At 35.6% G+C, this 12,765-nt stretch overlaps 1 protein-coding gene across 1 annotated transcript in view; it reads right to left on the bottom strand.

Annotated features, from left to right (window-relative positions):
• Positions 1-12,765, bottom strand: part of LOC122797090 — a 2,479,517-nt gene that overhangs the window by 631,356 nt on the left and 1,835,396 nt on the right. The window contains exon 6 of the mRNA XM_044065883.1: positions 2,578-2,657. Within this exon, the coding sequence (XP_043921818.1) occupies positions 2,578-2,657 (80 nt within the window). The remainder of the gene's footprint in view (positions 1-2,577; positions 2,658-12,765) is intronic.

Here is a 12,765-nt window from a genome sequence, read left to right as displayed (position 1 = left end):
CCATACCCGCTTGTCCTCGCCGTGTATTCGCTGAGCATGTTCACCAATCCATAGTAGTACCTTTACATTTTGCATAGTGCTTCCACTCATTTACAATTTTAATTACTGGAGTATGTTTGCATTTTTACTTATCTGCTTAAAGGAGAGAATCATTTATACTGAAGTAGCAAAATATAAAGTACAAGTCCTAGGTGTGCCATCCAATGATGGTAAACCTTTAGTTACTGGACTATAACTGAGATTTGGATACTGACATTTAATTAATTAATTAATTAATTAATTAATTAATTGTTTCTGTTTTAATGGAGTTAAGGCACCTAGGCAGTGAAATATTTCCCTGTGGTATATTTGGTTGGGGACACTTGGCTGAAGTAACATTCCGCTACAGTGAAATATGGCTGTTGTGAATTCCCTGTGGAAAAAGACAAGTATGTGGTGCCATGAGCACAAATTTAATAACCAAATGCACAAGTGGACAATAACCTCCATGGCCCCCAGGCAACATGAGACAGCAGGTAGTATGACAGGCATCAGCAGTAGGCTGGCTAGAGGGCATTGTCAGTGGCAGTAGAAATGCAGTGCACAGTGGGCAATGCCTTTATAATTGGTGTTTGTGGACCACCTACCCTTTCACAATGTCTAGGGAACAGTACCTAAAATGCATACTGGAGCATAAATGTGACTACAGTAGCATGTATGATTTCTCCATGCTGTAGCACACTTCTACATACTTTAGTTACATAAGCATGTAAGGTAAACTGAGCACCATACTCATCGCTTCTTCTGCCTCCATGCACTTGGTTATTAAAGATATGGGCATGGCAGTGTGTGCTTTTCTTATTCCGCAGGGAATTCACAACAGCCATATTTTTCTGCAGCTGAATGTCACTTCAGCCATGTACCCCCATTCAAATATACCACAGGGAAATGTTTTGTTGCCTTGGTGCCTGTACCTGTTTTAAATTCTACTATGCCTGACTTTGGCCAGGACCATTTTCGTCAGAGATACAGAGACTACAGCTCCAACACTTAAGTTAGATTAATTTAAACCATGGTTACATGCATGTGATGCAGATTTAAAAGTAGTATACACTCCATTTATTATGACAGCCACATGCATGCTTAGTTACTTATTCAATAATATAACAGGGTAAAATTGCTAATGTTGTCATATCTTTGCTTTATGGTATGTTTGTTAGAGTATTTTGAATACACATTCCTTGTATACCTTATTTTGCTTTTTTAAAATGGGCAAATGTAAAATTTCACTGGTATATTCAATTATTCAAGTATATTTATTTGCATGCTATTGTACACTGAAATAGTACCTCCTTTTTCACTTTCTCTGTATCACTTGCTAGCTGTCCTTAACTGTGTCTTTTATATCCTTAGCCCATTAGATAGATGATTATGTCACACATTCGATCTAGTTGAATTCATGAGCCTCTAAAATTGAGCTTATTTATTCCTTACATTTATTATCACTTAAATCACATATAATGTTAATCATGTCAGTGTTCTGCTTACTAGACCATTACTCTCCTGCACAGAAAATAAACTTTGAACTTTGGTGAAAATGGTTGATGGTTGGGGGTACCACTGTATTCTGCTGAATAAATTAAATAGAGTAAATAAATAAATTATGCACAGTTTTTCAAGAAAATGTCATTATGTTGTATGTGGCATAATTAAATATATGGTAAGGAGTATTTTCCCCTAAACTACAGCAATATCACTGTCCTGTGATTTTTTTATTTTTGTAATGGAGAGCATTCCATGTTGTTTTCTTTTCATGATGATGATGCTTCCCTATACCCTGACTATAACTGTCCTATATCTGTTTTATCAATAGTGTATAAAATGATTTGCTTACTTCAGTGTAATCTTAACAAAAAATAGAAACCTGTATATGTGTTGCTTTGTTTTCTTTTCTTTTTGATGGGATGCATACTGTGAATTTTACATTTAACCATCTTCCTCCATGGAAATACTGATACCACTATCAGTAGTATATTGTGTCTGTGTTAAATCCTTTATGCATAAGCCATCATTTGGGCACTGCTTGATAAGCAGAATGATTGATCTGCACATGCCCTGCCTGTTTACAATGACAGGGTTGTGTTCTTAAATATTATTCTCAGCCAGTGAGAACTAATTATTCGAAATACTTGAAGTACAATATTTCCTATAACTGGTTCTCACAAAAGCAGTTCTAAGCATTTCTATACTTAATTCCAGCATCAATATAATCAGTATCATTCATAAATGAATACTGAAAATGTAATTTATATTTGACATACTTTTAAATGTTGTTTACAGAATTATTGCATATTTGGTTCACATCTACTACTGCTGTGAGATTTTGGCTAATGCCAGTTCTAGAATGTTCTGAAATCAGAAGAAAGAATTGCAAAAAAAAAAAAAACAGGAAAAAAGAAAAATTACCAGTGCAGTAACCTTATATCAACCTTTCTCTACAAATTTAGAAACCATTGCACAAAACAACATTAAGTCAAATTAATAAAGGTCTGGAAGGAGTAACTGATAAACACACTACTGTGAAATATACATGCTTACCTTTGCTTGACTGTCCCACTGGTAACTGATAAATACCTTTGGTTCTACTTCATCACTGTTTTGTGGCCAGATGAAGGAAGCTAGTAAAACAAATAAATAAAGCAACTCCATCATAAAACATCTTTACAGTGTATCTGCAAAGGTTATGTAAGGTACAGCTACAATTCTGAAACATTTCTGTAATGTAACTTGTCTTCTCTGCTTCTATATTGATTTAATGCTATAATCTGCTTATAATATTTTTAACAGTAAACAAAAAAAAAATGGTTTGCCTCCTACTTTTCTCTAGGCTGGAGATCCTCATACGTACTAACTGATTCTAGTGGCTTTTTGGTCTTGGGATATGATATTTGCTTTGAGTGTGAGGCATACCTCTCAAATGTCCCGATGTTTGCAGAATATCCAGATTTTACCTCATATTTTTGGTCTCTTGCTCATAAAATCTGTGTTTTTCTGACAAATCATTGAAGATTGGCTTCACTAAATAACAATAAATAGTGACAGACATTTGAGTTTCAGACTTCATTTCCTTCAAAAATGCATGCTAATACAATACCTATTATTCTAGCAACTAAGTTTATAGTAACAATACTTAAAATCTGTCCCTATTGTGGGGCCTTTATCCCCCCATTATCTTTGGCTTTGTCCAGGTTTCTTGGTCTGTGAGGTTGTAGGAATGATGTGAGAGATCCTGGGTACAAATCCTAGAGAAACCCGGTGTTCTGGGGGAGGTGACATAATAGTTAGGTCTTTACCTCACTGATACAAGATACATGATTTGATTATAACCTCAGGTTATTGACTTGGCTTGTAATGATCTGCAGACAAGTACCAAACTGCATTTTACTTATGAACCTATGTATCATATTAGAAACCATTTTCAATAATCAGTTGATTGATCTTAGTAAATTCCCATTAATAGTTAATTTGACTCTGATTGATGTTTTTAATAAATTTCATTTTATCGCCGCCAAGTTAGGCAGGAATTGAATCTTCCTAAGAGTTATGTGGTTGTCATGAGACAAATCAGAGAACTTGCTCTGAGTTATTTTGAAAACTTAATTGTGGATAAATGCTCTGAATTGTGGCAGGCTCTCCAACAGGAGGTCAAATTTATAACAACAACAAATAAATTAATTAAAGATTTAAAATTCCAGGATAAAATTCTGTTGTCAGGGTATTGGGTAAACAAAATGACAGTAGCAGATAATCAGGTATTAAAAGCAATTGATTTAACAATAAAATCGGTCTCTTTTCAAAAGTTGATGTATCAGTTGATGATTTGGAATAATGCTTATTATACTCGTCTGAGGTTACATAAATTTAATCCTAGGAATTCTCTAACTTGTCCATATTGCACAAATCAAGCGGATCTTCTTCATATGTTCTGGAGCTGCAAGTGTATATATAAACTTTGGAACTCTCTTAGAACACAACTACAAAAGATGGGTTATCAAAGTTCAACGTTATCATGGGAATTTATGATTCTACATGTTCCTCCAAGAGAGCTCTCTAGGTCACAAACTATAATATGTATGAATATTTTTTGCTGATGAAGTTATATATAGCTACAAATTGGTTAGAACCAGACAAGACATTATAAAGCATATATTAGCACATAAATTACTTCTGAAGCAAAGTAACAAAAATATTAATAATCTGAAAATATGGTAAAAGGTTTTTAACATTATATTAGCATAATACTGTTATTAGGAATATATTAAAGTTTGGATGTATATGTGGAGGAAACAATGTTTTGAAAACATGTATGATATGTATGAGTACTTCTACAAATGTTTCGCTTTGTTTTTCTTCCCTGGTGTCTTTTTTGGAATAATGACGATTTTTATATGGAAGCATTTCATGTAGATATTGTATATAGTTTTGATAGTAATAGTAGTGAATTATGTGTGTGATTTTATTGTATTTTGAAAATATATATCAATAAAAATTTATTATGGAAAAAAAATTTAAAAAAAAAAAAAAAAAAAAAAAAAAAAAAAAGAAACCATTTTCAGGTGACTACAGGCAAGAAGGAGCCATTTTAGAGACTTGCAAAAGATAGATAACAAGGTAAATGACATATCATTAAACAAGGTAAGAATAGTTGGGCCCATCAGGTTTATTCAGTTCATTTTCTGTTGAATAAGATTAAAATCTCACTTAATAGCTTATTCATTTGATTCTTGTCAAAAATTACATTGTGTGATTCAACATGCTTTCTTAATTGCTTTTGTTGTTTTTGACCCTACTATCTCTTCAGGAATTCTATTGTCTTTAAGTATCATCTTCTTTCTGAAATAATACTTCCTTTTAACTCTCCAAAGAGCCATCTACATCATTACTTCAAACTTATGTTTTCTAGATCGCATACACCTCATTATCTGTGAATCATTGATACTCAAACTCTAGATATTTGCCTAAGACAATTAAAAGTATCAGTCATGTCCTTTAATTGGCCTTTATCCTTCCAAACTATACTTGTTACACTTTTCTAAGGTCCTGTTAAAAGGACAAATGAACATATACTGTATTACCTTCACTGCAATCCTCCAAACTTTCTCTGTCTTCTCTATATCCTTAAGAAAATGAGGTATCCAAAGCTGCACACAAAATTCTTGTCTGGGCATTACCTCCTGTATGTGTACAAGGACAGGCTACATTTTATTCTTCTGATTATGGTGTCTGTCTTGGTACAACACACAGCACAGTGTTTTTCCTATCTTAATCTTAATTCCAATTCCTTCATACTGCATATATACCTTTAAGTCAGCTGATATGACTATTCACAAGTTAATTTCCTTATTTGCTGTTGTTATTCTTTTCCGTTTAACAATGACGCACTATGCTTAGTTTTAAATACACTATTCCAACTGTCATGTTTTAGCCCTTAAATCTTATTATATGAGAAGGTGTCCTGGGAGATGCATACAGCATAAGATGCAATTGTAATATTAGGTCTTAGGTTTTTTTTTTGTTCAAGAGAGTAACCTACTTTTAACAACAGTTCAGTGTTGGACCAATGTCAATGCTTTTTTCTTAAACAGAGAATATTTTTTGGTTAGTGAATTAATTTGGTAGTGCATTTTGTTTGAAAACATGCAAAGACTATTTGCTCCTATGCTTCTGGAGATCTTAATAATGGAGCTGAATAAGGACTATCTAAGCAATATCCATTTTCAACTCAATGCCCTATCTTTTTTATTAAATAAGGTGCTTCAAATATTAAGTCACTAATAATGCCAATGGATTTTCCAGCAGCAATCTTCCAGTACTTAACAACATATGGAGAAATAAGAGGGGGGTATTATAAGTACAGAATGAGGTGACAATGGTCAACTCCATGTAGACTGAAGAGCTTCCACTCTAGAATATAAGGACTGAATTAAAATAAGAAACAGAGAAGTGAGCATGCTGGAATAATTTCAAACTAATAGGACTTTCTGAAGGCAAGGAAGAGTTCAAATCCCTGGATTTCATCAAAAAGGAATTGAAGCCACTTTTGCAGAAGCAGAAAATGGGTCAATATAGGGAGCTCATCAGATAAAATAGCACGCAAAGATCAATTCTTGAATACTTATGAAATTCCTTAGCTTCAAGGGCAGAGATTTAGTCTTATGTAGGTTCACGCAGCTTGGCACTTCATGCAAGATCACACGTATAATAGTGAGTTCTCTTATGAAATTCCTTAGCTTCAAAGGCAAAGAGGAAGTCTTTGCAGACTTATGGAGTTTGGCATTTAATGTAAGATTTTAGGTACAGTAGTGACATTTGTACCTAAATGTAGTCAGACCCTCCCAGCCCTGATTTGTTTTAAGGAAAATGGATTTGAAATCCTGCTGAGGGCCTTAAGCAGCGTTATATATCCATAAGAGTTTGGTGGCACATGCATTTTAGTATCATGCAGAAGCACAAGATTTTCCAGACTTAAAAATCACTTGTTTTGGAAGCGTCCTTATTCTCTTTCACATCAAATTGCAAAAGATTTGCCATAAGAACATGAAGAAGTAAAAAGAAAATCCCATTCCTTCCTAGGAACTCCAGTAAAATTACCTCAAGTGAAAGAATGAAAGGTTCCCAGAGAGCCCTGCCTCTCCATCCCACATACCCATCCACACACTACACCAGGATCCGGCCTCCATCAGTAATCTGCCTACATTACCATGATCACTCTCCCTCCCAGGACAGCTATGAACATCTTGTCTGCTGTTCTATCAGTCACCAGAGTCACTAATCAAACTTGGGTTGGTTGGGCTGTAGTCATGGCTTTATCTCTGTATGTCACTGAAGTAGCAAGAGAAGGTCATTAATGCAACTGTAGCCCATCAGAGGGTGAAATGTCCCTCTCTGTCAGCAAACAATTTTCTACCATTAGCACAATTCACTAAGGAGTCTGAAAAGGAAGAAGACAGGATGGCCCTTTGCACTCTTAATCTTTCACTTGCAGAACTCAAAATACTGGAAAAAGTATGGGAGAGGAACATGCTATTGGTAACCAATGGAATAGGCCGAATTTTACTTGCACCTGGCTATGACTGTAATAAACAGTGACTCATGCAATACTAGGGACAGTATCTATAAAATGTAGTAATGGTTTTATTGGTTACCAGTTTTGTTAATACCTGCACACTTTGTTATATTCCTCTAATAAGGCATATTGCATTTTACTTGATAGTACTGATTCCTAGTATGATCACTGTAATTTCACTTTTACTGTCTATATTTGATCACCACATTATGAAGTTTTAAAGTTATTAGTCAGACAATATAAAATTGGTGAGGTGATACTGCCTAACTAGGTTTTGCCTGACTATAGCTGTGTTCAGGTATTATAAATGATTATATTTTACATATTTCTAGCATCTTCCTTCTTCCCATGCTGTAGCTAATGGAGTTTGCCACAACGGTCTCAGAAAAGTTGTGTATTTCCTAGGCAACCTCTTGCTTTTTTTTGCCCTCCCCAACTGTAGGAGGTATGTTTAAGCCTTAAGCAGCCAGAGGTGACATTTCTCTACCATCTTCCATTTCTCCAGGCCACCTCTAATGGATGTTCCCATTATTGTCTCAGCATAGATGTGTATTTCCTAGTCAACATCTTGCTTAAACACCCCGGAGGTGGGATGTTTAAGACTTAGGCAGCTGGGGCTGGATTAAAAGTGAAGTAATAAACAGAACCTCATGTGAGTGCAGTTATTATTGTCAGCAACTCAAATAAATGTGTTATGTTTTAAACTTGGCATGATTACTACCTACAGCTGCATTTTGCTATATACTTGAATGGCAAAGATGTTTCAAATGAAATTAAAGGATTGTGTTAGAACTGTGTTTGTACGTAAGGGGAGCAGACAGGTCTAAAATTGCTTGGCTAGCTGTGACATGCATATTTAATCAATTTTCTGCTGCTTTTTTCTGTAAAACATGAATTTAGTCAGAGTTCTGATTGCTGAGATAGCTTTCATAGGTAAGTTACTAGGTGTGTTACCTAGGAGACCATTAAGTAGTGCAGCCCAATTAACCAATTGCCACAGAGAACTGAGCTGGTGTATTAGGTCATAGAGGTTTCCTTTGCTGCTGATGAAGCTTTCTTGGATTGCGTTTAGCTAGGTTATATAGACCAATAAGGATATGGATATATTCTAAGAGAGTGAATGATTTCTGCTTCACTCAAATTAATAATGCTACAGAGTGTATAAAATGTATGGCGTGAGACAATGGCAAATTCAATACATTCATGTGGAATGTGAATGGGATGAATGCTGTGGCTGCAGAAAATGTTATTTTGGGTAAGCTAGTCAGTTAAAGCCCACACAGTATTTATGTAGGAAACTGAAGACATGGTTAACATCACCACATTGTAGAGAGGCTGGAGCATTTTAGCATCTACAGGCTCAGCTAAGTGGGTGGGGCGGAATGATCCCACTTTTTAAGTCAAGTTCAGACTTGCAGAAATTATGAAAAATGACAGATGATGCAGGAATGTGGTGCATCATGAAAGTGAGATCTGTAGCTTGGTTAATATTGTTTGGCAGTTTTTATACCCCCAATCAGGAGGATGCCAGGCTGTCAACAGATTTTGCTGATGTTGTACATACTATAGGAAGAGGTGGTATCCAATCATTATAGGTGGAGATTTTAAAAGAGTACAAGATCCAGAGGTTAACAAGATGTCTAACAGCAAACCCTGCCTAAAAGCATTTGACTGTAAGTCTCTGACATATTCAGTATGGCTGGGTTGTATTAATTCATTCTCTAGAAAAAGCAGTGATAGCCCTATCTCTTTACTCCTAATAGAAATAAAGATTCCTTCTAGAATTCCAATAGGATATTTGGAGAAGGAAATGTTTTATTTTACATGGATCATGGAATGGAATTTTATGGAAAGAAGGCATGGAGGCCCAGATTTATTATCTCTGCTTTTTTACTATGCAGTGGATATGAAGGGTTAAGGAACAATTCTCTGCTAATTGACTCTTATAAAACCTTTGTCTCACTACTGTGTAATATCTTAAGATGTGCCTTTGAAACGTTCGGCATGAAAGGTTATTTTATTTGATACTGTAACTTGTTACATTTTGCCCTGCCACCAGTTATTACTAACTGGTAACTGTTCTGCACCATTAATGCTTAACAGTAGGACCTGTCAAGAATGCCCCCTTTCATCACTGCTCTTTATTTTAGCTGTGGAAACTTTAAGGTTTCATATTAGGGATAACCTCAATCAATGGGGTAACTCAGTGAGGGATAATTTTATAATATCTTCTGCTTGGCTTGTAGAGAGTTGTGCCTTCTGGATGGCGGGCCCCTGTGATGGCCCTATCTGATATCTCTGAGATACCTATGTACTCTGGTAATATCTCAGGTCTATATATACATGGAATAAGATATATTTATCAAAGCACATAAGTAATTAAAAATCACTTTATATATCCCTATTTTTTTTTTTATTTCTGTGGTCAGTTTGCTTTTGCTGCCAAAATTCTTCTTTTGTACTACCTACCTAATCCTGCCTAACACATGAATACATCCATACAAGTAAAGTTTCTTCCCACCTTACCCAATACACGATCAATCTTGTTTTCTGTTCTACAATTGTGACTTTATTACCCACCTCAGATGTTTTAAAACCTCTATACTATGATGATTCTGTACTGCTGTTCTCTAATGTACAACCTGTAAATATGCATTGTATAAAACCTCAATACTATGATGATTCTGTACTGCTGTTCTCTAATGTACAACCTGTAAATATGCATTGTATAAAACCTCAATACTATGATGATTCTGTACTGCTGTTCTCTAATGTACAACCTGTAAATATGCATTGTATAAAACCTCAATACTATGATGATTCTGTACTGCTGTTCTCTAATGTACAACCTGTAAATATGCATTGTATAAAACCTCAATACTATGATGATTCTGTACTGCTGTTCTCTAATGTACAACCTGTAAATATGCATTTTATAAAACCTCAATACTATGATGATTCTGTACTGCTGTTCTCTAATGTACAACCTGTAAATATGCATTGTATAAAACCTCAATACTATGATGATTCTGTACTGCTGTTCTCTAATGTACAACCTGTAAATATGCATTGTATAAAACCTCAATACTATGATGATTCTGTACTGCTGTTCTCTAATGTACAACCTGTAAATATGCATTTTATAAAACCTCAATACTATGATGATTCTGTACTGCTGTTCTCTAATGTACAACCTGTAAATATGCATTATATATTATACTATGTTGCTATTTTACTTACTTATGATTACCTTGTAACATGTACTACTTGTTTTACTATTATGTCTACTTTGTTTTATGGAGCTTTTCTCACCGGGCCTCCACTGAAAACGGGCTCCTTGAGCCCAGTGGACCTCCCCGGTCATCAAACCGGAAATAAATAAATAAATAATACTACACACCTTGGAGTAAAGTTATTTTCATTTTACAGAAAGAATTGCTGGACTTTTGTCTAGAATTCTAAATGTCCCCAAATGGCCTCCAATAAATCTGGTCTATATTATAACATCGAATTCTGCAAAGATCGAATGTTATAATAACGATCCCTAAACACCAAAATCTGAAAACATCGAACAGTCAGAATAGTGAATTTTTTCCCAGGGAAAAAATTTGCTATTCTGAGAAACATACACACAACTCCAACACACACAAAAAACAGCAATCCACAAACATACACTTAAAATCATACACCTAAACATAAACTAAACTTTACATACACTACTAGCTATCCACTTACCTTAACCCAACCCTAACCCTAAGGTCCATCACTATCGCACACTCACCTCACCCATGCCCTAACCCTAACTCACCTAACCCGCCCCTAACCCTAACCTACACACAACCGCACACTTACCTGACCAGCGCCCTAACCCTAACTCACCTAACCCGTCCCTTAACCCTAACCAACACACAATCGCACACTTACCTGACCTGTGCTCTAACCCTAAAGTTGACACAACTGCACACTTACCTGTCCCGCTCCATAACCCTAACTAACCTAACCCGCCCCCTAACCCTAACCTACACACAATTGAACACTTACCTGAACCCAACCCATAACGTTCCAACATATTGAACGCTGAAAACAGCAAAGCCACAGCAATGGCTCACCAAATTCTTTCCCTGGGAAAGAATTCAGTGTCCTGCACCTTCGCTGTTTTCAGTGTTTGACATTACGGGATCGATATTATAACATTCGATCTTTGTAGAATTCAATGTTATAATATAGACCCCAATAAATCCTTGCTCAGAGGACACTTATGGTTTATTGATTTAACTTGATGTTTTAGAATGCCAGATGTCAATCAGCACATGCGGGCTAGGCTATAACATAAGCTTATCTGAATATAACCTGAAGATGATATATTCTCCCAGGTCCAGCAAGGGGGTGACTTTCCCAAGAGAAGGAAAATCTGAGATCCTTGAGGACTAGCAAATAAAGTCAGGAAATGAATGAGTGGTTGATGATATTAGAGCACAGTGTAAAGGTTTGGGACATAATTTGGTCCAGCCCTGAGAATAAAATGGACACTCTGGCTTGTTAATGATGTATTTTCTGGATGTAATTAACACTAAGGATCATGCAATTGTCTATTAGGAGGAATGCAGATATAAAGGGGGAAGGAAACCTTTATGGTGGTCCTGTTTACAAATTACAAGTCTTATCCATAGTAGTCCTCCATTAGATGCCTGCACGGCATACTTAGTTAAGCACTACTTAATCCAGAAAGGGGGAACCTAGACTTTATTATCAAAGCTTTAAAGGATGCCTGAATCATGTATCAGGTACATTCACTGAGGTTAGAAATAAGTAGAAAGCAATTCTGTCAACTCCCCTGTCACATTCAGAGTGGGAAGTCACCTGCACTTTGTGGAATACATGTATGTATATTCCTGCACTGGCCTTTACTCATGTTAAGAAAGTCCAATTTGGCTATGCTTCCCTCAGAGGCTATCAGGCAGTGGGATGGCTACCTAAGTCCTGCCTAGATGCACATTTTATCTGAATGCCACAGGAATGAAGCAGTATGGGGTAGAGCTATTTTGGTAGCTATATATGTGGCTACAGTGCACATCCCTCAATTTAGGAATGTTAAATTTTGAATCTAAGATCTTAGCAAACATCAGTTTGTATCGACTCAAAGATAGTCATTATCTTTACATTTTGGAAATGTATGCCTAACAATAATACTAAAGAATTATATTCTTTATTGCAAAGTCGAAGATAACTCAAAAGAGTATAAAGAACACAGAAACAGATGTAAATGAACTATGGAACATTTTTCTCTATAGCTGGGAGCAGTGTGTGTGAATTTCTGGAATATGTTTTTGTGATTGTTTATTTTCCTGATAATTATATTGTTAATCTTTGTGTTCAGTAAAGCTATAAGTAAACAGTTTTACCTATTATTCTTAATCTCAGTATTCAATAAAGTTATTTAAATGCTGTCTTGCTAAGATTTGTCAGATATGTCTTTTGCATCATCAATCCTGAATACCTTTAAACTTCAGCATAACAGATACCAGTGGCGAATCCATAAATCTGCAAAGGGGGAAGGGGAGCATATTTTCAATGTCTTCTGGTCAATGATTTGAGTGTCGACTATTTGTGCCAACATCATCATGATACAGATCTCTTCAAAGGGCACACCTGTCTCTACA

This window comes from Protopterus annectens, chromosome 3.part0 (genome assembly GCF_019279795.1).
Source record: "Protopterus annectens isolate FY-2018-M chromosome 3.part0, PAN1.0, whole genome shotgun sequence".
In the NCBI taxonomy this organism is placed as follows: Eukaryota; Metazoa; Chordata; order Ceratodontiformes; family Protopteridae; genus Protopterus; species Protopterus annectens.
Note: the sequence above shows the minus strand (reverse complement) of the source record. Positions and strands in the feature narration are given on the sequence as shown.